The sequence below is a fragment of the Callospermophilus lateralis genome, chromosome 3 (assembly GCF_048772815.1).
Source record: "Callospermophilus lateralis isolate mCalLat2 chromosome 3, mCalLat2.hap1, whole genome shotgun sequence".
NCBI lineage: Eukaryota > Metazoa > Chordata > Mammalia > Rodentia > Sciuridae > Callospermophilus > Callospermophilus lateralis.
Window position 1 is genome coordinate 149,339,986 of NC_135307.1, and position 24,308 is coordinate 149,364,293.

General features: G+C 36.9%; 1 protein-coding gene across 2 annotated transcripts in view; it reads left to right on the forward strand.

The window, feature by feature from the left end:
• Positions 1-633: 633 nt before the first annotated feature.
• Positions 634-24,308, forward strand: part of Chrna7 (cholinergic receptor nicotinic alpha 7 subunit) — a 104,322-nt gene continuing 80,647 nt past the window's right edge. The window contains exons 1-2 of one of the 2 annotated variants that reach the window (XM_076848876.1): positions 634-766; positions 944-1,083. In XM_076848876.1, the coding sequence (XP_076704991.1) occupies positions 634-766; positions 944-1,083 (273 nt within the window). The remainder of the gene's footprint in view (positions 767-943; positions 1,084-24,308) is intronic. The other variant, XM_076848877.1, reaches the window with a different exon arrangement.

The following is a 24,308-nucleotide window of genomic DNA, read 5'->3' on the forward strand; positions in this document are numbered from 1 at the left end:
GAACCCAGCCCAGAATCCGGCTGGTGATGTCCAGGGAATGGTTGCTAAAAGAATACCCGGGGCTTAAGGGATGTTGGAGAGGGTTTCCTCTTTGATCTGTCTTATCCTGTTGGAGAGACTTTCCTAAGCCTGGTTCCGGGTCGCTGCCACCTAGACGCTGATATGGAGGAGGGAGTCTTGGATCCGAGAATTTTTCCGACTTTCTCGAAGTGGTCGGATACTGCTTCTGGTTGAGAGCAGGAGGGCGCACAGAGGGGACAAAGAACGCAAAGAACAGAACCCTGCGTGGGAGAGCCCCCGCCCGAGGCGTGATGCGGGGTCCGCTTAGTGGAAACTAGGATGGGGGTACCCAGAGCGTAAGCAGCTCTAAGTGCTAGCACTTTCACCCGGGCGCAGCAATTCCGGAGGGAGCCAAGAAAACGCCCGGCCCTCCCCCGAGGGCAGGCAGGGAGGAGGCCGGGGGCGGGGCTCATCACGTGGAGAGGCGCGCGGGGGCGGGCGAGGCGGGGGCGCGCTCGGCTCTTTAAAGGCGCGCGAGCCAAGCGGGAGAGGTGGCTCCGCGGCCGCAGGCGCAGGCCCCGGCTGACAGCCGAGACGGCGGCGCGCCGGCTCCCGGCAGCTCTGGGACCCAACATGCGCTGCACTAGGGGAGGTGTCTGGCTGGCGCTGGTCGCGTCGCTCCTGCAAGGTAAAGCCGACGCGTCTTCCTGTCCTCCACTCTTCCGCGGGATCCCGGGCGGCTCTTTGCGCTCCGCTCGGGGGCCAGGTTGGGTATCCCCGCCAGAGAGGGGCAGCAGGGCGCTGCCGGGGCTGCAGTTCTGGGCTGCGTGGTTGAGCGGCGGGGTTCGCGAGCCGGGGGGCAGGAGGGAAAAGGAAGGGGGGGCGTGGGGATCTCTCCCCTGGCCTTTCCTGAGCAGCTTGCCGGTGCTCTTTTCTTCGTAAGTGTCCCTGCAAGGCGAGTTCCAGAGGAAGCTCTACAAGGAGCTGGTCAAGAACTACAACCCGTTGGAGAGGCCCGTAGCCAACGACTCCCAGCCGCTCACAGTCTACTTCTCTCTAAGCCTTCTGCAGATCATGGACGTGGTGAGTCCCAGCGCCGACTGCAGGGATGCCGTCTCCCTGTCGCCAACTCCTAGGGGCTGTGGCAGCACAGGGACTGCCAAGCAGTGTAGCTTGGCCCGGACTTCCTAGCTGGTCCCGGACGAGGCGGCCCGCAGTCTGACCAGGACTCCAGTTTGCCACGGGCTGCCTTGGTCTCCCCGCCTGTTGTGGAGGGACCGGGTGAAGCTTTTTTTTCATCGCCCAGGCCACCTGTGCATGAGAACTTGGGTCTCACCTTTCCCTCAGCTTAGAAACTCAGGGCGAAAGTATTCCATGTTAGGAATCAGTAGCAAGAACAGTGTGCGAATGGTCTCATTCGGTGTCAATTTAATCAGTTCTAGGCTTTTCTGCTGCTACTAGCGTGTAGGTTTGTCATAGGGCGAGCTGTGGGTGTTTGGACTCCCCTCCCATTTGAGTAATGGATATTTTTTTTACCTTTCTGGTGAATCTTCCTCTGGCAGTCTTCCTCGGAGAACTCAAGGCTCCACACCAGAGATCCACTTGTCTGTCCCTTCAGGCAGCTGCTTCCAGCTCTTATTGAACTCTTCTTGCTTTGCAGCCTTACCAGTGCCCATTTCACTTGGCAAATCTGTGCACTGTCCTCTTGTTTTTTCTTCTAGACTGCTTTGAATATTCAATATGCATTGGTATATCCTTCATACAGTACTGTTACTTTTGCAAAATGTTTGATTCATTATGAATGGGTTTGCATGTCTGGTCCACACAAGGCATTGGATTCTCTTCTGGAGTGCCTGGATTAGGGTAGGGTGGGGCAAAGGAATAATGATATTCATGGAGAGGGAATGATGCCATAAGAAAGAGGTGTGCAAGTTAGCCACAACTCCAGGTTGAAAGTGCTAAAAGCCACCAGAAGGTTTCAGGAAGAGTGGCATAAGATGATAGTAACATTTCATAATCCTACAAATAGTTACCCCCATGGCTATGCTGATATGTGTTTGTCATTTAATCTAGTTAAAATTGCAGTGATTAATGACTTCTTTCTGATATTACATGTGTGTCAAATGTGTACTTCTTCCTACAGAAAGAATCCTGTTTTAGATATTGAATGTATGTGTGATGATGTGGAAAAGTTATCTTGAAAGATGTAGGGGAAGATAGCTACTGTCACCTGGATTACTGGTTTATGAGTTAGTTGCTGTTTATGGAGCACAGGCTACAGGGAAGGAGAGAGGATAGGGATTTTAAGTTAGGGAAACAAACTGAAAAAGAAGTTCTAGGTTACAGGGCAATGGAGGTGCAGAGGATTTGGGGTGGAAGAGGCATAGAGACTCCAGAGCATTTGTAAGATGTACTACTTTATAGAACAGCTCCTGTGTTACTTTAAGAGCTCGGGATTTGTTCTTGGGATTTTGGTGCCTTGGGGCTTTGTTGATCTCTAGATTGTTGATTTTTGGTAAATTTCTTAAGTTTCCTGAGTCTTGACTTTCCTGTAAATAGAATGGATATTCTAACAATTCATAGGTTATTGTGAGTAGTTTAAGAATGTGGAGATAACTTTAAGAGACCCCACACTTGTGCACATTCTGTAGTCATTTTCATAGAAAAATGACATGAGGAAGGGCCAGGCAGCTGAGCTAATATACTCCACAAATGGTACATGATAGGGTGAGAAAGGGAAGTCAGTCCCCCTTTCCTTACTTATTCAGGATCTGCTCTAGCCAGGCTACCTCACTGTATGTTCCACAGCAGCCTTTTATGGGGTTGTCCTCATGCTATCTGGATAGGATGTGATGGTATAGCAGCTACTTTGCTGAGGAACATGTGTGAGCAAGTGAAGCAGGCCTTCCAAGGCTATGGGAGACTGCTCACTCACAGAGAAGCTATAAGCTTTTTATCCTGGGTATCCCTGCCTCTGTAAGAGACTCCTTGAGGAATGTGATTAATATGAGGCATTTCACCTTAGAAGAAGTGAAAGTGTAGTTAGCATTAATGATGAGAAAAATTCTAAAAATTGTCATGTTTTTAAAAAAGTTAAAATAAAAAATCATAAGCACTGTGTACCCTGACCATTCCAGTGTTATAAAAACATGTGAAGATGACCATCAGCAGCTAGAGGTCATGGAAGGGGCAATCGGAGAAAGTCTGAAAGTCACCTTGGCCGTGGATCTAGCTGTGAATGGATTGAACTTCCCAACCAGGCAATGCTGTGTGTTTGTGGAGTGGCCTTGAGAAAACTACTTTAGCTTTATAAGCCTTGTTTTCTCATGTGTAAAATGAGAATAATAATATCCACTTCACAGGGTTTTGAGAGGATTAAAAAAGTGAAAGTTCTTGACACACACTGATGATTCACTGAAGATTTGCTCTATCTTAATCACAGAAGTATTTACAGGGCAGGAAGTCCATGCCTAGAAAGGTGTGGTAGCCTGCCTAAGGTCACACAGTGATTAGAGAAAGGATAGTGAGGAAAACCCACCACTAACTCACAGGTCCTTCTTTCTAAATCTGCAGCCTCCTTTGGACTGGGTAACTTATTTTGTGGAACAAAGTCAGCATAATCTACTTAAACTGAATGAACTGTAACAAATTGAATATGATTGTCCTAACATCCTGGATGAGAAAGAAGTCTCTATATGAGACAAGGAAATATGCAATCATTTGTATTCTAGTTCTGCTTGGCTCTGCCTTGTTAAGAAATGAAGTCAGGTTTTTCCAGCTGAAATCTCAGCACCCTGGACAGAGACACTATGGTCTTCATAAGGGAATTATGTGGCAAAATCTTGGCTGATAAGGATTCTCTTTACAAATTCAACTCTAGGGGTCATTTACCCATCTCACTGGGCTATTCTAGATCATAGTCATTTCCCCCCGCCCCGCCCTATTATTGTTCCAATTTTTGTTGGCAAGGAATTCTTAGAGAGCTAGGGAAATGGCGTATGTTTTTACATATTTTATTTTCATTAAAGATCATTTATTCTTTTGTCAATTTATTCTACACATTTGTTGGGCTAATAATATGAACTTTGCTAGATTCTGATAATTTACAGATGAGCAAGGGATAATTTCTATTTTCAGTGACCTCATTATCTGGCTTGGGATACTAAAAAAGTAAATCCAAGCTTACTATATTGATGAAATTTAACATAATATACCAAGTGCTGCAGATCTGCATAAGGAAAACAATTATTTCCAACTATAGTGGCTGAAAATGGTTTCAAAAAGGAAGTGACTGGCTTTCTAAAGGTGAGTGGAGTGTGCCAGTTGGAGAAAGTAGGAATGGCTTTCCAGGTAATGAGAACAGAGAGAGGAAAAATGCAGTGAAGGAGGCACACATTTCAACAAGGTGGGCTCCTGATTCCTGGGTGGTCTTATTTATTATAGTTGGACATGATACCTTTATTTATTTATTTTTATGTGGTGCTGAGTTTTGAGAAGTTCTAAAAGAGGGATACAGTATTGACCTGGTTACTGACAGTTTTACTGATCCTTTTATTTTGTGTTAGAGAAAACACCTAGCAAGATGGAAGTTATGATTTTTCTTTGGTAGAAGTGTTAATATGTGAGGTGTCTTGAATGCTTCTGCAGAGTTCACACTGGGCTCTAGTCTGGGTACCTAAGAGAACAGGAGGAAGCGGCATGCCAAGCATTTCATGAAGCTGAAAGACCAGCTTGCTGTAGCATGTTTTCCTAGAAATGAAAACAATCTAAACTGTGACATTTTTATTAAATGTAACAAGTGTAAATTATAGATTACAGTAAAAAAAATGTGCGTATGTTTTGAGGACAAAACAAGAGTCTTCAAAGGAATTGATTTACCCACTGTGGTTTGCTCTAGTCAATAGGTGCTTGATAAAGCACTAGGTAGAGAGTGGGAAGGTGAATTCCTGAGTAGGGGAGGAAAGTAATCAGATCTGTGTTTAGATGATACTGAGAGCATTGTGTGTGGGGTAGGTTGGAATGTATGTCAGAGATGAGAATGGGTCTTTTTTAGTCTGTTTTCTGTTGCTAAATTGGAATACTGAGACTGGGTACTTTATAAGAGGTTTAGTTTGGTTCTTGAATTTGGAGGCTGGGTAGTCAAAGGATATGATGCTGGCATCTGCTCAGTTTCTGATGAGAGCCTTGTATTGCTTTAATCTGTGGCAGAAAGCAGAAGGGCAAATAGAAGAGGCAAAATACCAAAGGTGACCTTATTTAGAACAACCTGTTCTTGGGGTAACTAATCAGTCTCATGAGAATGTATCCAAAGAAAGGCATTAATCCACTCATCAGTGCTCTGTCTCCATGACTCAACCACCTCTCACTAGCCCTCACCTCCTAATACTGGTGCACTGAGGAATTAAAGTTCCAACACTTGAACTTTTGGGGACAAACTGAAACAACAGCAAGGTCAAACCTAAAATGATACTGTGGCAATGTGGAGAGAGGGAAACATTTGTAAAGTGAAAGTACCTCAATTATTCCTAAATGCATACTCTGACTTATGATGATTATTAATTTATTAACCTCATGGGCTTGTCACTGGGCTGGGAATGAGATAGTACATAAGAAATCATTTTGAATTGATGCAAATGGAAGATTCTAAACTGCCAACAATTTTCATAATATTTCTCCTTTATTCTTGCCATTTAGTCAGTCACCTGGACACATACATCTAGAGGCCATTGTAAGAGCTGATTTGCATAAAATAAATGTGCATAGTTATGAAATCATGTACAGAAGGCAAGGTTGTTTAAGATGAATAATATGAATCAATATATAATTAGGCACAAATATAAAACACATAATTATGCACAAATGATTTTTGGAATTTTTATAGATTTTGGATTGCAGGTCCACTTTTTGGAAGTTTTAATCACAGGACAGTAGGGATCAAACATTTAGAGTTTACCTAAATGCAGAAGGCAGCAAAGTTGTGGAGCCCAGTATCCTAGAGGCTTGTGGTTCCTCTGAACTCCCTTTGGTGGCCCTGTGCTCAGGCTCATCAGATTTATGATTTCGCATTTACTCACTACTATTTAAAAATGCTACAACTCTAAATATTATCCCATATTATTTATAAAGATTACACTTCTAGAACACATTCTGAGAACAAATGCCTAAGGAAAATCTGGGAATTATCCCAGTAAAGTTATTTTTCCACACTTTTTTTTCCCCTAGCAGTTTTGGGTTTATAGCAAATTTAAGAGGATGGTACAGAGGTTTCCTATATACCTCCATGCCCACACATGCATAACCTTCTTTATCAACATCCCTCACCAGTGGTACACTTGTTACATTCAGTGAACCTATACTGACATGTCATTATCACCCAAAGTTTAGAGCTCACATTGGGGTTTCACTGATGGTGATATGCATATTTATGGACTTGGACAAAGATAGAATGATAAGTTTCCATCACTATAGTGTTGTACAGAATACAACACTAAAACCCTGTGTGCTATGCCTTTACATCTCTATCATCTACTCCAACCCCTGGCAGCTGCTGAGTACCTTTTTACTAGCTGCATAATTTTGCCTTTCCCAGGATGTCACATATCTGAATTCATACTGTATGTAGCCTTTTCAAATTACCTTTTTTCATCATCAGTATGCATTTTAAATTCTCTGTTTTCTGACTTGATAGCTCATTTCTGTTTAGAACTGAGTAATATTATATTATGGATATATCATAGTTTATCCTTTCATCTAGGGAAAGGCAGTTAATTTGCTTTAAAAATTGGAAATTATTAACAAATTATTAATAAAGCTGTTATAAACATCTGTATTCATGTTTTTATGTAGATTTAAGTTTTCAAATCCTTTGGGTAAATATCAAGAAGGACAAATGACTGAATGAATGGTAAGAGTATATTTACTTTTGTGATAAACTTACTTTTGTGATAAACTATCTTACTGTATTCCGAAGTAGCTGTACCATTTTGTAGTTCCACCAGCAATAAATGAGAGTTCCTATTGCTCCCCATCCTCAGGAGCATTTGGTATTGTCACTGTTCTAGATTTTGTCCATTCCCATAGGAATGTAGTGATGTCTCATTGTTATTTTACTTTGTGTTTCCCCTATGACTTATGGTGTGGAACATCTTTAGGTTTATATGCCATCTGTATCTCTTTGGCAAGGTATCCATTCAGATTTTTGACCCAGTTTTGAGTCAGCATGTTTATTTCTTATTAAATTTTATGAGAAATATATATATATTTGAATAACATTCCTTTACCAGTGTGTCTTTTGCAAATATTTTCTTCCAATGTTTGGCTTATCTTCTCATTCTCTTAACAATATTTTTCACTTAGCAGAAGTTTTTTTTTTTTTAAATTTTGATGAAGTCCATCTTATTGACTGTTCTTTAATGGATCATAACTTTGGTGTTGTGGATAAAATGTCATCACCATACCCAAGGTCTACTAGGTATTTCTTCTGTGTTATATCCCAGGACATGTATAGTTTTACATTCTATATTTCAATCTGATAAATTTTGAGATTTATTTTGTGAAGGTCTGTGTCATTTGGCTCATTCATTCATTGTTGTGTATGTGTGTGTGTGTGTGTGTGTGTGTGTGTGTGCACATAGATGTCTAGCTGTTGTATCATTTGTTTAAAGGCCTATCAGTTGAATATTTTTACATGGTTCTATTTTGGGTTCTTTATTCTGTTCCATTGATCTATTTGTCTTTCACCAACACTATACTGTCAAGACCATTGTGGTTTTCTAGTAAATCCAAAGTTGGATAGTATTATTCCTTCAAATTTGTTCTCCTTCAATATTGTATTGACTGTTCTGGGTCTTTTGCTCGTTCATATAAGCTTAAGAATCAATTTGTCAGTATCTACAAAATATCAGTGGAATTTTGGTTGGGATTACAGTGTAATCTATATAGCACAAGATGGGAAGAACTGACATCTTGACAATATTGAGTTTGTGAAAATTGAATTGTTCTCCATTTATTTAGTTCTTTTATATCTTCCACCAGAGTTTTGCAGTTTTCCTGATACAGACTTTTGTTCATCATTTTTTAAGATTTAAACCCAGATATCTACTTTTGGCAGGCTTAAATTATGTTATGTTTTAAATTTCAAGTTCTTTTGTTCATTGTGGTACATAGGAAAGTGATTAGATTTTGCATATTAAGCTTGTGTCCACCAACCTTGATGTAATGGCTTATTAGCTCCAGGAGAGTTTTTAATTTGTTAATTCTTTCAGATTTCCTACATCGACAATTATGACATTGGCAATAGTGCAATTTTATCCCCCCCAATTTGTATATATTTATTTCCTTTTTCTCTTATTGCATTAGCTGTAATTCTAGTATGATATTGAAAAGAAGTGATCAGAGGGCACGTTCTTGCCTTGTTCTTGATCTTAGTGGAAAAGTTTGAATTTCTTACCATTAAATGTGTATCTAGTTGTTGGATTTTTGTAGATTTTCTTTATCAAGTTGAGATGTTCTCTTATATTTTTATTTTACTGATTTTTTTGGTTGTTTTTGTTAATCAATGTTTATTTTGTGAAATGAATCTATTTTTCTGCATCAATTGATATGATTATATGATTTCTCTTTTTTAGCTGGTTCATGGGATGGATAACATTACTATTTGAATGTTGAGTGAGCCTTGAATATCTGGAATAAATCCCTTTGGCTATGGTGTATAATTATATTTATTCATTGTTGGATTCAGTTTGCTCATATTTTGTTGAGGATTTTTATATCTGTTCTTGAGCGTGTAGTCCTCATTTCTTATAGTGTCTCTGTCTGATTTTGTCATCAGGGTAATACTGGCCTCATAGACTGATATAATATGTAGTCCCTCTGCTTCTGCCATTTAAAAGAGATTGTAGAGAATTGTTATATTTTCTACCTTTAAATGTTTAGTAGAATTTGCCAGGGAACCCATTTGGGTCTGATGCTTTCCTTTTTGGAATATTATTAATTATTGATTCAATTTATTTCATAAATATAGGTCTACCCAGATTGCCTATTTTTATGTGTGTGAACTTTGGCACATTATGTCTTTCAAAGAATTATGAATTTCATGTAGGTTTTTCAAGTTTGTGAACATAGAGTTGTTCATAGTATTTTTACATATTATTTTACTATTCATTGGATCTACAGTGTTGTACTTTTTTTCAGTTCTAATATTGGTAATGTATATCCTCTAGTTTTTGGTTAGTGTGGCTTCAAAGAATCAGGTTTTATTTCAGTTCATTTTACCTATTGATTTTCTGTTTTCCATTTCATTGATTTCAGTTATAAATATTTCTTCTGTTTACTTCAGATTTGTGGTCTTCCCTGCTAAGGAGAAACTTAGATTTTAGATTTTATTGATTTTAGATTTTTCTTTCCTGAGATGTTCATTCGGTGTTCTAAAATTTCCTCTAAGCACTGTTTCTACTAGTTCTCACAAATTTTGACAAGTTATGTCTTTATTTCAGTTAGTTCACAATATTAATTCTTGAGATTTTTTTCTTTGACCTGTGTGTTTAGAAGTTTTGATCTCTATATGTCTTAGAATTTCCAGCTATCTTTGAGTTATTGATTTCTAGTTTATTGAGAACTTAGAGTATACACTGTATGATCACTATAGAATATACACTGTATGATCACTATTCTTTTAAGTTGTTAAGCAATGCTTTATGGCCTAGAATGTGTTCTGTCTTGTCGAATGGACCATGTGATCTTAAAAAATGCAGTTATGCTATTTGATGAAATGGTCTGTAGATATTGATTATGGCCAGTTGTTTAATAATGTTGAGTTCAGCTGTGTTCTTAATGATTTTCTTCCTGCTGCATCTGTCCATTTTTAGTAAACTTGTATTGAAATCTCCAACTATGATAGTAGATTCATCTATTTCTCCCTGAAATTGTTAGTTTTTGCCTCATATAATTTTACATCCTCTTGTTAGATACATACATGTTAAGGATTTTGACATTTTCTTAGAAAATTAGGTCCCTTTGTAATGACCCTTTGAAGGCCTCTGTATCTGAAATCAGTGTAGTGTTCTTAAATTAGTGTTGGCAAGATAAGCTTTCCTTCATTAATTAATCTGAATGTGCCTTTGTATTTAATGTGGGGCTTTGTAGACAATGTAAATTTGGGTCTTGTTCTTTTTGGTCCACTTCCATGATTTATGTCTTTTAATTGGTGCATTTAGATCATTGAAATTCCAAGTAATTATTAATACTGTTGGCTTATTATCTACCACATTTTTTACTGTTTTCTCTTTGTTGTCCTTAACCTTTATTCCTGTTCTTCCAGTCTTCTGCCTTTTTGGGCTGGATATGAGCATTCTACATGATTCCCTTTTCTTTCTTGGTATATCAGTTATACTTTTTTTATTTCTGTTTTTCACGTTTTCAGTGATTTCCCTAGAGTTTGCAATATACATTCAGCTAACCCAAGTTCTACTCTTTTGATAATTGTTGGCATGATATGTTTTTCTCCATTTATTGCATTGTTACCACTTCAGAGATAGTGTGATTACATTATAGTAACAAAATAGTCCTGCATACATAACCAAATACATGATTGCTAACCAATTTAAGAATAAGAAAAACAAATATATGAATCTTATACATTTTTTTGCAGTCTTCCTTTTTGTAAATTTGAGTTTCTGACCTCAAATCTACTCATTTTATTTCTCTCTAAAGAACTTCTTTTAAGATTTTCTGAAATGAAGGATATCTGGCAACAAATTTCCTCAACTTTTGTTTGTATGGGTTCACCTTTGTTTGTTTATAAAAGTGTTTATGTTTGTTTGTTTGTTGGGGGATTGCAACCAGGGATACTTTATCACTGAGCTACATCTTCATTTATTGATTGAGTGAGTGATTGATTGATTGGCAGAGTCTTGCTAAGTGGTCCAGGGTGGCCTCCAATTTGTAATCTTCTAGCCTCGGACTCCAGAGTCACTGGGAATATAGGTGCCCAGCTCTTCTTCACTTTTTGTTAAAAATATTTTTATATATATAGACCTTTATTTTATTCATTTATTTATATGTGGTGCTGAGGATCGAACCCAGTGCCTCACATATGCTAGGCAAGTGCTCTACCACTGAGCCACAACCTCAGCCCTCTTCTTCACTTTTTTTTTTTTTTGAAAAAGAGAGAGAGAGAGAGAGAGAACCTTTCATCTATTCTTTAGTCTTTGGCGGACACAACATCCCTATCTGTATGCGTTGCTGAGGATCGAATCCAGGCCGCACACATAACAGGCGAATACCCTACTGCTTGAGCCACACCTCCAGCCCCTCTTCTTCACTTTGAAGGATAATTTCTCAGGGTACAGAAATCCAGTTTGGCGGGTTTTGTTGTTGTTGCTTTTTCTCTCAACATTTTAAATATCCACTCCAATCTTCTTGCTTGCCGAGTTTCTGAGAAGTTGAATGTAATGATCTTTTTTTTTTTTCTTCTCTATAGATAAGGTCTTTTTTTCCTTCTGGCTTCTTCCAGAATTTGTCTCTATTTTTTATTTTCTCTAGTTTGAAAATCATACATGTAGATGTATAGTTTTTATTTGATTGGCAGTTTATCCTACTTCATCTTCCCTGTAGTTATTGTCTATGGTTTGGTGATTGACAGTAACTTGGGGGAATTGAGGGTCATTGTTGTTTCAAGTATTCTGTTCCTTTCTCTTTCTGATACTTCCATTATGTATACGTGATTTGTTTTCTTGTCCTACAGTCCTTGGATATTCTGTTCCTTTTTTTTTCTTACTGTATTTGTTCTCTTTTTGTTTTAGTTTTCAGAGTTTCTATTGATATATCCTGAAGCTTAGAGATTTCTTTCCTCACATATGTCGAGCACATTATAAGCCCATGAAAGGCATTCTACATTTCTGTTACCATGTTTGTGATTTCTAGCATTATTTTTTGGTTCCTTTTTAGAACTCCCATAACCCATATATTCTTGCATGCTTTCTACTTTATCCACTACAGCCCTTAGTATATTCATCAGAATTGTTTTAAATTCCTGGTCTGATCATTCCAAAATTCCTGTCGTATCTGTTTCTGATGCTTCCTCTGTCTCCTCAAATTGTATCTGTTGCCCTTTGGTGTATCTTGTAATATTGTCTTAATAGCCAGACATGACGTACTAGGTGAAGAAACTGCAATAGGCCTTTCCCAGCAGGTGTGAGGTATGGGAGAAGGGGAAGTGCTCCGTGTCCTGAGGTCAGTCAGGTCTCAATGGTTTGCCTAACCTCTGGACTGTGACACTCACAAGTGTTTCTCAGTCATTTTCTCCATCCACGGACATGGTGGCTAATACAGACTTCACTTGGTATTTTCCTTTCCTCAGGCAAGTTAGGCTTTGATAAGAAATCAACAGTTTAGAGACAAGTGAATTTATTCTTCCTCAGAGCAGGCTTTGTTTAGAGCAGAGTGGTCTGGTGTATTTCAAAATGGCTCCTTTGGCCCTTCCCTGCTAAAGACACAAGGGGGATTTTTCTTTGATCTTTACTGGAGGAAACCTAGTCAGGGTCCTGGAGGTAAATCCTACAATATCATGGGGCCCCTCTATGACTAAGTGTCTCTGCAGTTTTTAACTCTCAGAGTTGACTGCATTGGACCTTTAGCAATTCATTAATTACCAGAAGGATTTCCTGCCCTCCACTGGTTTCCACAGTGGTTTTTGCTCTGAGTCTCTGTTGTGAACAGTGGCTCCCTGTAATCACCTGTCTGTTTCTCCAGCACTGGGGCAGCTGTGTGCCCTGTGAAATCCCCTTTCAGGGATCTTAAGAAGAACTATTGATTTTTTTTTTTTTTTTTAGTCTGTTCAGCTTTTACTTCTTGTTAGGACACAGTGGTAGCTTCCTAGCTCATTACATGCAGAACTAGAAACCTGACCTAATAATGTTATGAAAAGTAACATTTCTTAAAATTTACAAAAGAAGTATATGTTTTATATCATGAACCAAAGTAAATTAAAAAAAAGAATGGGTGTGTGGATCATCCAGATCACCCTTGCCCAAGGCGTTCTGGTGCAGCTGTGCTATCTTTTCTTCATGTTTATGGATGTGTAGAGAAATATTTAAAAATTAAAATGGTGAGAAACCATGTATGGTGCCTTAATCAATATTAACAGGCATTAATTTTAAAGTGATGCAAATAGGCCAAGTTGTAAACAACTGCAAGTTTTAAAATCAAATTGTGTTTTTCCCCATTATTATATAACTTCCAGCATCACTTTCTGTTTAATACCTATTCCTTTTTAAATTAGAAATCATGTAGAATTGTTTTATTGTTCACTTGTTAGCAGTGCAAAGATGTATTTTTCTTTCTTTAAAAATTCCTTATTTGTTCTTTTTAGATAAATATGATAGTAAAGTGTACTTTGACAAATTATACATACATGGAACATAACTTCCCATTCTTGTGGTTGTACATGATATGAAGTTTCACTGGTATTGTATATCATATATGTACTTAGGAAAGTTAACGTCTGATTCATCCTACTGTTTTTCCTCTTCCCATCCCCTTCCCTTCCCTTCGTTCACCTTTGTCTAATGTTCCCCCATTACTGTGTCAACATCCACATATCAGAGAGAACATTTGAATAGATGGATTTTTTTTAAAGCTTTAGTTTGATCATCTTTGTCTTTGTCAATCTTTAATGTGATTACTGATATCGTTAGGTTTAAATCTATCCTTCAGTATTTGCTTCCTTTTGCCGCGTCTCTTCTCCATTCATTTTTTCTCCTTTCTTACATTCTTCTGCATGAACTACTCATTTGATATGATTCCAGTTTTACCTTCTTCTAGCCTGTGAGTCATACATTCTTGTTGTAGTGGCTTAGAGATTATAGCAGGAATCCTTGAATAATGAAACACTACGTTATAACTGTTTCTGTATAATATGAGGACTTAAGATCACTTCATTTCCATTTCCATTCCAACCCCATAATTCTAACTTTTGTGCAATTGTTGTCATATATTTTATTTGTATTTTTTAAACTCTGTAATACAGATTATCACTATTTTATACATTAGCATATCCTTTTATATTTACCAAAACATTTAAATTTTGGCTACGTTTGTCCCTTCCTGTATCTTTTTTTTTTTTTTTTTTTTTTTTGAGAGAGAGAGACAGAGAGAGAGAGAATATTTTTTAATATTTATTTTTCAGTTTTCAGTGGATACAACATCTTTATTTTTTTATTTTTATGTGGTGCTGAGGATCGAACCCAGTGCCCCATGCATGCCAGGTGAGCACATTACTGCTTGAGCCACATCCCCAGCCCCCTTCCTATATCTTCTAACTTTCATCTGAGATCTTTTTCCTTCTACCCTTTAGTGTTTTCTTTTGTGTGGGCCTGGGAGTAGCAAGATCTGTCTTTATTTGCTTTTTTTCAAAATATATTTATACTGCTATCTTTTTGTTAATGTTGCTGCTATCATTTTTAATAATTTAGAGATACAGACTCTGGGTTGACAGTGATTCCTTTCAGCACTTTGAGGCAGCACCCCATTGTTTTCTGACTTCCATTGACTTTCTAGGGGTCAGCTGTATGCCTTGTTTTTGTTCCCTCAGGGTTACTCTGTTCTCATTTTTTTTTTTTTTTTGGTCTGCTTTTAAATTTTACTTTTGATCTTTGGTTTCTAACAGTCTTACTATGCTGTACATAGGGCATTTTTTTTTTCCTACTTGGGATTCATAATACTTTTTGAGTCTATTACTTGTTTTTTTTCCATAAGTTTTGGAAAATTGTCACCAATTATTTACTTTAAAAATGGCTTCTGTTTCATTTTGCTTTTATCCTTTGGGATTGCAGTCATGAATTGGTCATAGTTTGTCACTTTGTCTCAGTGATTCTCACCTAGAAGCAGTATAGTCCCTGAGGGGATATTTTTCAGTGTCTTCAGACATTTTTTGGTTGTCTAACTGGAGAAGAAGGTGGTAATGACATTTATTGGGAAGAGTCCAGGAAAGCAATGCTGTTAAGTATCCTAAAATGCAAAGGACAGCCCCCCAAGGCAAAAAAAAATTGTCTGGGCCCCAAAATGTTAACAGTGTGAAGATTAAAAAAAAGCAAACAAACAGAAAACAAAGAAACAAACAAACATTGTAGTCCCTATATTTCATATTCTTTTCTATAATTTCTGTTATTTTCTTTCTGGGTTTCAAACTATTTTCTGTTGACTGATAGTTAATAATAGATTCTCTCATTGTATCCATTTGTTGTTCGTTCCAGAAATTATAGAAAAGAATATGAAATACAGGGAATACAATTGGCTTTAAAGTTTCAGATACTGTATTTTTTACTTTTAGAATTTATATAGATCTCAAGTTTGTCCTAAAATTTCTCAAATACATCAATAAGAATAATTTTATATCTGATGACTCCATCCTTGTGATATTTTATGCTTCTGTTTCTATTTTTGATTTTTCCTCTCATTTTTCAGTCACATGGCATTTTCACATGTTCCTTCTTAGACTGATGGTTTTGTAGGTCATTTCAAACAATGCATATGAAAAAATGCAGTGATAATCTGAGGGTATTAAAAATACTCTTACTCCTGTTTTATATTTGCTTCTGATCAAAAGCCAGCCTATGAGCGCCAGCAATAACAAATTACCTTAATCCATGTAGGAATTAAAAAAATAAGAAGCCAGGCTTCAGTGTTTGCGAGGTTGGTTCTTGCATCTACATTCTAGGGTGTAAACCCAGAGAGTTTACTAGAATTTTTTTTTTCCTCTTCAGTAAGTCCTGAACTCCTGTTTTGTCTTCCTTGCTCTTGAATCTAGGTCTCCTCATTTTTAACCTCTTAGGCATTTTTAAAAGAATCACCATATGGTTCTGGAAGAGTAACCTACTTCCTGTTGTTCTCTCAGGGTATTCCTTTGCTCCTGGAGCTTCTCTACAATTCCTCACTGCCCTGTGAGTTTTCTGGTGCCTTCACACACAGGAGTTTTGCATTTCTTCCAACTTTCCTTATTGTTCTCATTCAAGGTTTGGTTAACACTACCTCCTTAACATTGCTGATAACATTGTTATCCTTGCTGATAGCAGAATTGAAATTCTAAATTAAAACTTGTTTACAGTGCTCCTTTATAATTGATCGTATTTATTGCAGTAGAATTTTATCCCTGTCAATACTGCTTTTGGCTCTAAGAACATAAATCTACATTTTTTTTTTTTTTTTTTTTTACTGTTACAGGCTGAGAATTATGGGCAGTTTTACTAAAGGAGACTTTGTTGTAAATGATACCCTTGAAGTCTACCTCTGAAGGTTTTTCCCCAAAGAATTCAGTTCTCTCAGAGCTCCTGGTTCATTCCTGACATGCTGTTAAAGAAAGAGAAATAGTCTTGTTATGGAAGGATGCCATTGAAAATCTCTGCTCTCTTATTGGTTTATTTTAAAATCATGATTAGGTAGTGTTTTACAAAAAAGAAAGTTATTTGGAATCCTTTTTTCATTTTATTTATTTAATTTATTTTGGTGCTAGGGATTGAACCCAGGGCCTCATGAATGCTAAGTATGCTCTATGCTAAGTATGCTCTATCACTGAGCTGTATCCCAGCACTCATTTGGTATCTTCTAATAGCAATTCACATGCTCTTCATTTCAGTGATTTCCTCACAGTCAACGTCAACTATAAATGACTGTGGCAAAAATGATTCCAAAGTATCACAAAATAGTGCACATGTGTCCATATTATCCCTACCTGTTACCCTTTACTTTCACTGTTAAATATCATTTTTGATAGAATAAAGCATCACATAATACAGTTATTCATATTCCAAGATATCAAATTGGAAGCTATATAGTAGCCTCAGGTCACAGCTCCTGGCAAGATGAAATAATCAACTGAAACTAATATGAGATCCAGTTGGAAGTTATGTAAAATCTGGTATAATGCTATAAAAATCAGCAGAGAAGAGGCCTGGATAAGAGGCCTGACCACCTGTTCTGAGTCGATTGCTGGTGCAGGAGCTGATGAGTCTTAACTGCTGGTGGCAGAGGCAAGAGGGAAGGAAATTGCCATTGCCATTGTTAATGAATTCCACAAGTAAGAGATCCTCAGTGTGGAAAATTTACTCTTGGATCACTGAAAGCAAATTGTAAAGATTCCTATCTTAGTTTATAGACCAACTGATATCCAAAAGGTTAATATTATCAAGGTGAAGCAACCAAATGTGTATCATATTGGGGATTAAGGCCACAGCACAGCTATTAGGACTAGGATTTTTTTCGTTGTTTGTTTTCAGTCCCAGGCATTGAACCCAGAGCTTTGAGCATGATGGAAAAGCCTCTGCCATTGAACTACATCCCTGGCCCTAGGACTAGGATTTCTGAAATGTTTTTACCATAAGTACCCAGAAAAATTGTATAGGAAAATTATTGGGTTGGTATATTCTGTAGCTGGAGTAGAAAGGGTTTGCCAAGATAAAGTACTCTCTAGTTTAATGATGTTATAACAAGAGTCTGCTTTGCATGATTGTCTGTTTAACAATATGATAGACTATCAATAAAATTAAAAAAAAAAAAAGAGATTCCTGTCTTGAGTCAAAAAGTCTACTTTAGAGGAAGGAAAACCAGTTTGCTTTAGTATATAGAGAGAAGGCAAGCATTGGAGTGGCTTTCAATTTCAAGTTTTAGAAATTTATTATGAGTTTCTAATCTGTTTTAAGAAGCTCACATATAGAATAAATTATGTTTGGAAATTTTGATTAAACAAATTAGGCTAAGACTGTTCACTGATTGCCAGAATATATTTCATTAAATTCAAATTGATAAAATTTGCAATTGAAATCACTAATTAGAAAACATTAGTTTGTTATGTTTTCTATGAAAACATTTTATTGTCACTTGAAGTAAACTTTAACTCACCAGCCAGCTCAGGGAGAGACACAAGCTTCAATTTTGGAAATTATTCCTTAATTCCATTTTAAAACTTTTTGTATAATAGATATGGGCAAATGTACCATATCAAAACCAAATGCGCCATATCAAAAACAACTCAGTAAGTTGTCAAAAAGGGGGACCACCTAAGGTAACACCACCTACACAGCTTTTCACTCTGGAGTATCTGTCTGTCTGTCTGTCTGTCTGTCTATCTATCTATCTATCTGTCTGTCTATTTATTTTATTGCGGTGCTTGGGGTCAAAACTGGAGTCTTGCAAATGCTAAGCATTGGCTCTATCACTGAGCTACATCCCAGCTCCCTTTTCTAGAACTTTATATACAAGCATACAATATGTAATCTTTTGAATCTGGCTGCTTTTGTTCAATTTATTTTTGTGAGTCCCCAAGTTGTTGCCTGTAGCTCTACTTTATTTATTTTTGTTGTAAGATGATAATAAGATTTCTTATTTTATCTATGGATATTTAGGTTGTTTCTAGATTTTCACTATTATGCAGAACACTGCCACAAATATTCTTTCAGCTGTTTCTTTGAAATTTACATCCACATCTCTAAATGAAATGCTCATATTGCCACTTTTTGGTGTAAGTTATGTTCAACATCTAAGGACTTATCATTGCTGAAAGTGAGGATTTAATTCTTCATTTTCTCCCCACCTCCACTGCCACACAGTTGTCAAATAATTATCTCCCTGTATTCCTACCTTCCCACAGTGAAACTACATAATCGGTTTTTGTTAAATTAATCTATAGTATTTATATGAAAATCTTTGCAATCACTTCACATCTGAGCCATGGAGTAAATTATGATATATTTGTTTTCCTTAGAGTTAATACTATCTTTTCCAGTTGTTGACTCTCTCATATAATCCCTGTTTTATCCTGACTCTTCAGTAGAAACATAAATCTCTTTCCTTATGTTAAGACACATGTGGATTCCTATCTTTAACATTATTAGAGACTCTTGATACATTTTGTTCTGTTTGAAACTAGATTTGTTGTTTCCTAGGCCTATCCTACAGCTGTCAAACTGGTGCTTATTTTCACTTTTGCCTTCTGTCAACAATTCTGACACCAAGTGGGTGCCTTATAATCCAATTTAGCTCTGACACTACCCACTTAGCCTCAATTCCCACACATTAAAGGGCAAAACTCCTCAACAACACTGTCCTTAATTCAGATGTCAGTCTTTCTGTGCAAGGGTTTGCATTTCTGTCTGATCTGTAGGTAGTAGTGGGCTTGGTAGGTCATAGGATCATGATTTTAACTTTTCCTGATGATGCAAAATGGTTTGCAAATAGTTATATCAGTTAACATTTCTACCAACAGTATTTGAAGGTTCTTGTTGCTGCTCATGCTCCCTGAAACTTGGTATTTTCAGTCCTTTAAATTTGTCATTCTGGAGCACTGGATATAGCTCAGTAGTGTAGTGCTTACCTAACATGCTCAGCATCCTGAGTTTGATCCACAGTACTGCAAACATAGAAAAAACATAAATTTACCCTTCTGATGGGGTTACATTTCCTTGTGATTTTAATTAGTGGCTCTCTGATTACTAATAAAGTTGAAGACATTTTCATTTTTTAGTTTTGCATTTGAATATTTACTTTCAAGAAGTGTTTATTCATATCTCTTGTATATTCTCTTTTTTACTTATTTGTAGGAGTTTTTCTATTTTGAACATGCACCCTTAGTTATTGCTTATTTTGTGCAGCTGTAACAGAATACTTGAGACTAGGTGTTTCTTTTTATATTTCTTAAGGCTGGAAAGTCAAATATACAGGTGCCAGTATCTAGCTAGGGTCTTCTGTCAGTGTCATAACATAGTGGGAGGCATCACATGGCATAGGAGCAAGAAGAGAGAGCAAGAGAGGGTAGACCTACTACTTACTCCTGCAATTATGGCATTAGTCCATTCATGAGGGTGAAGCCCTCATAACTTCCACCTCTTTAAGGTCCCACCTCCTAATACCATCATAAAGGAAATGAAAATGTAAATTTTGGAGGGGATAAACAGTCAAACCATACTAATCAGTTACTTACTTTGCAAACATCCTTTGAGACTCTTTGGCTTGTTGGTTTACTTTTTAAAATGTTCTTTCTGTTTTCTTTTGAAAACTTTTAATGGAAGTATAGTATACTTGTAGAATATGGTGTCTTCTGATAAGCAGAAATTCTTTAGCATGACCCAACTTAGAAATCCTTTCTTATATGTTCACTGCATATGATGCCATGTTTTAAAAGTATTTTTTCCTCACATTCATTAAGATTTTTTTCTTTTTTTGTCTGTACTGGAGATCGAACCCAGGGATTCAGATACACTAAACATGTCTTTTCCTGCAGAGTTTTTACTCCCAGCCTGATTCTATACGTTCTTAATAAGGTTTTTGTTATTGTATGATTGTAATTTTATTGTTCTTATTTATATCTGTATTGCACCTAGAACTGAATTTTTGTGTGGTTTAAAGTATATTTAAGTATCTTTAGAGAAATCTTGACCAATGAATTCCTTTATTTTTCAAGACTAAAGGGTTACTAGTGTGATGAATGAATGATTGTCAAACTAAATCACATTTATACATCATATTATCCACTATGGAGAAAATATATTAGCTGTGGTAGTTTTTAATATTTAGAAATGTTGAAATGACATAATTATTTACAGAGCTAACAGTAAAGAAGGATTTATGAGAAGCCTTGGACCCTGTCCTAGGATTTCCCATTGCTGTATATCTTCAAAAGACAGCTAGTTTTTACAGCCTCTATTTCTTGTTATTATGACTATTTTAATACTCTTCTTATATTTCTATTTCTTGATTTATTAAAATATCAAAAAATTTAGACTCCTAAGATTAAAGTGCTTTAAGTATGAATATTCTTCAGGGATATTTTTATTTTTAGAGGGGATTTTGTTAAAAGAAAATTTACTGAAGTTTATTGGAGCAAAGAAGCATTCATGAATCAGGCAGCACTGAATGCTAGAAGAGGTTCAGAGAGTTTCATCCAGTAGCAAGCTTTTATAAGCCAAATGCAGAAGTAGAAAAATCAGGAAGGTTTTATAGGTGGAATGCAGAAGTATAGAAATCATCTGATTTGCTACAGGTGGGCATTTGCCTATGTGGGCATGGTCTGATCAGTTGGTTACCTGTGATTGACTGAAACCTGACTGGTTATCATTGGGTGAAACTTTGCTGTTCATTATACTTCCAAATTAGATTTCACTATGGTTGCTTGGGTTTGTTAGGTTGCTATTTGTTACTTAAGAAGTAATGGTATGGGTCAGCCTCTAGTCAATGGTCTCTTATTTAAAAATTTGTTTATTATTGTTATGCCTACATGACAATGTGTCCCTCAAAGCAGGGTCTGATAATGAAAGTCGGTGGCTCATAAATGAAATGGAGATGGGTTTTTTTGTTTGATCTTATAATCTGTCTCTGAAGGAAAATCAAACTAAATGTTTGCAAAGTGACCTAGCACACCAAAACCTAGCTAGACTGATTTTTAAAGATGGTATTTAAATAGGTAATGCAGTTTTGGGTATGTAATCTTGGACAACCTTAACTTTATACCTTATAAAATAAAACATATTTGGGATTTAAAAATCAATTAGTTAAATGCTTTGAAAACACTATTTTAAAGCAACACTAGGATTTCTTTATAAAAGTTTTATATTTAATACAAAAAGTATTCTACATTTTTATTAAATGTAGTTACTCAGCAAATTTGTGGCTGAATCAATATTTTACATTTGCCTAAAATATATGTATATTAAAGATCAATAAAATTTCCTGTTTGAAATTTACAGAATAATAAATATGTTGATTAAAATGGATAAAAAGTTCATAGGATCCTGATATTTGCAAATATTCAGGTGTTTATGGTTGTTATAATTTGTATCAGAAATGTCCCCTAAAAGCCTTTATTTTGAGGGGTTGGTCCCCTGTACATGGCACTGGTGGGAGATGGTGAACCTTTAAGAAGTGGGGTGTAGTGGAAGGAACTTAGGTCTTTGGGGGCGAGTCTTGAAGAGAGATCTTTCCTTTCTCTTTGCTTCCCAGCCACCATGAAGTAAGTAGATTTTCACTGTATGTTCTGTGCTGCTATAGGTCCAAGTTGACTGGGCCAATCAACCATGAACTGAAACCTTGGAAACTGTGAGTCAAAATAAACATTTCTTCTTTTAAGTGGACTATCTCAGGTATTTTGTTACAGTAATGGAAAGTGGACTTACATAGTGGTTTTATTTTTAGGGGCATATCCTATAGATAGTTGAAAGCAGTTAGGTAAATTTCAGGTAGTCTGGGATATTTCAAGCAGGAAGATCTTTTCATATCTGGCTTTGAGACTTTCCTGTTCTTCATGTTCGTGGTGTTGTATTTTACAACTCCGGAATAAGTAGAAATTCCATCAGACACTTTTCTCTCAGCAGTGAGACTTGGGAATAGCATATACTGACTGATGACCCCAGGAACAAGAGGCATTGAATTGAGGCTTCTGTACCCAAGGGCTGAATGTCACACAGCTGAAGGAAGTTTCTATAGGATTCTCCATCCTGTTCTGTGCATGTAACAGTTTAACACAGTGATAGTGATCCAGGGTAATCTTTTGATAATAACCATCAGGCAAGTATTAAAATGGCAGCATACAGATGGCACCTTCATTGTTTCTGACAGGGAAAATTATGGGCAGTGGATTAAAGTACAAAGTGGAAAGCAATATTCATGACAGGAAACGTTTCCTTCCAGTGGCGTTTTGTTCCAGTGAGGAGCAGCTGGTCATTGATGTATTAGCACAAAGGCAGCTCTCCCTGGCTTCCTGGGTATTCTAGATATCACTGGAAAAGCACATTGAATTAGAAAGAAGTACTATTAAAATGCTTCAAACTTACTGTCAGGGGAAATGCTCTAGATGAGATACACCCCGTACTTTTGTCTGGACTGGGAGGATACTACTTATGTCAGAAATACTGCTCTTTTGTAGGAAAGCAAGTCTCCTTTTGATTTGATTATTGAATCTACTAGGTACATTGGAAAGGGCTGTGAGTGTGGAGCCAGGGTGCATGGGGGATTCAGGCCTGTTACCCCTATAAGTAGGTAGCTTTGGTTGTATGACTTTGAGAGTCTATGTCACCGTCTGTATTTGAAAAGAGCTGTTAAATGCATCATCTACATGTACATAGCTTGAAAGTTTTCAAACAGCCTCACTTACGTGTCTTCAATAATCACGTGGGATGTTGTTTCATTATTATGAACAGCTCAGCTCGTCTAGGTCGAGGACATTTGGGGATTTCAACCCAATCCTCTTTGTGTGTTTTTGTATTCAGGGTATTTTATATTTAGCTGTTCATTTTATTTAAAAATTATGCAGTAGTTAACCTATTCAGATAGGTGACAATGAGATTATATTTACCCTTGAATTACTGATTTTTTTTTTCTTTTTGGATTTAATTTGTTTTGTTCCATTGTAGTTATTTTTCTTTCTGGATGCTGACATTGTCAGTTGGTTGGCATCTGTATCTTAGTGTTGTGGCCTCCATGATCCTTGAAAATTTCTCTATGAATTTCAGGCACAAGATAATACGAGAAACCCCAGGCAAAAGTGTGTGTACCTTCCTCCCCCTACCCAGCCTTGGGATCTGCCTTGTCACGGAGTCCTTCAGTGGAAAATTGTATTTGGAAACCATTGACTAAAAGTAGGTATTGGAATGAATTCTGACTTGAGTCTGATTTTATCTCAATAACTGAGCAAATGGGAAATACTGATATTTTCTTTTAGTTTCTAGAGTTTAAGGGAGACATGCGGCTTAAATGTAAAAGATCCATTCAGTATTTCAATTTCATTCCACCAAGTATGAAGAAAAAATCTTATTCATCCAGCCGAATAGAGGAAAACCATTCTCTAAAAGAATGAGCACATAATATCTTTTTTATCAAAAAATACAGGACTTGATAATGTCAAAGCTCAGACAGGAAAGTACTTATTATCCTAGACTCTGCAAAGCCAAGAGTAGAAAAGCAAATACACACACACACACACACACACACACACACACACACATAAACATATATTTTTCCCCCGCATATATAAGGAGTCAAAGTTCACTACCCACAAATTATCTGAAAGAATTTCTGGAATAATGTATTGCAATTATGTAAAAACAAAAAAAAGCCCTAAGCAAAATAAGTGTGCATAAGAAATATGAGTTGTCAGAGTCCAGAAAATTTGTCATTAAGCCTAATTGTCAATCCCTGAAACAAAAACAACAGCAATCTATCCCAAATGATTAGATCTTATCATTGTAAAAAATCGTCCAGGAGGGGTGGCAAATCAGGTATTTCAGAGGTAGAAAAAATTGGGGAGTAAATATATTTCTCTATGTCTC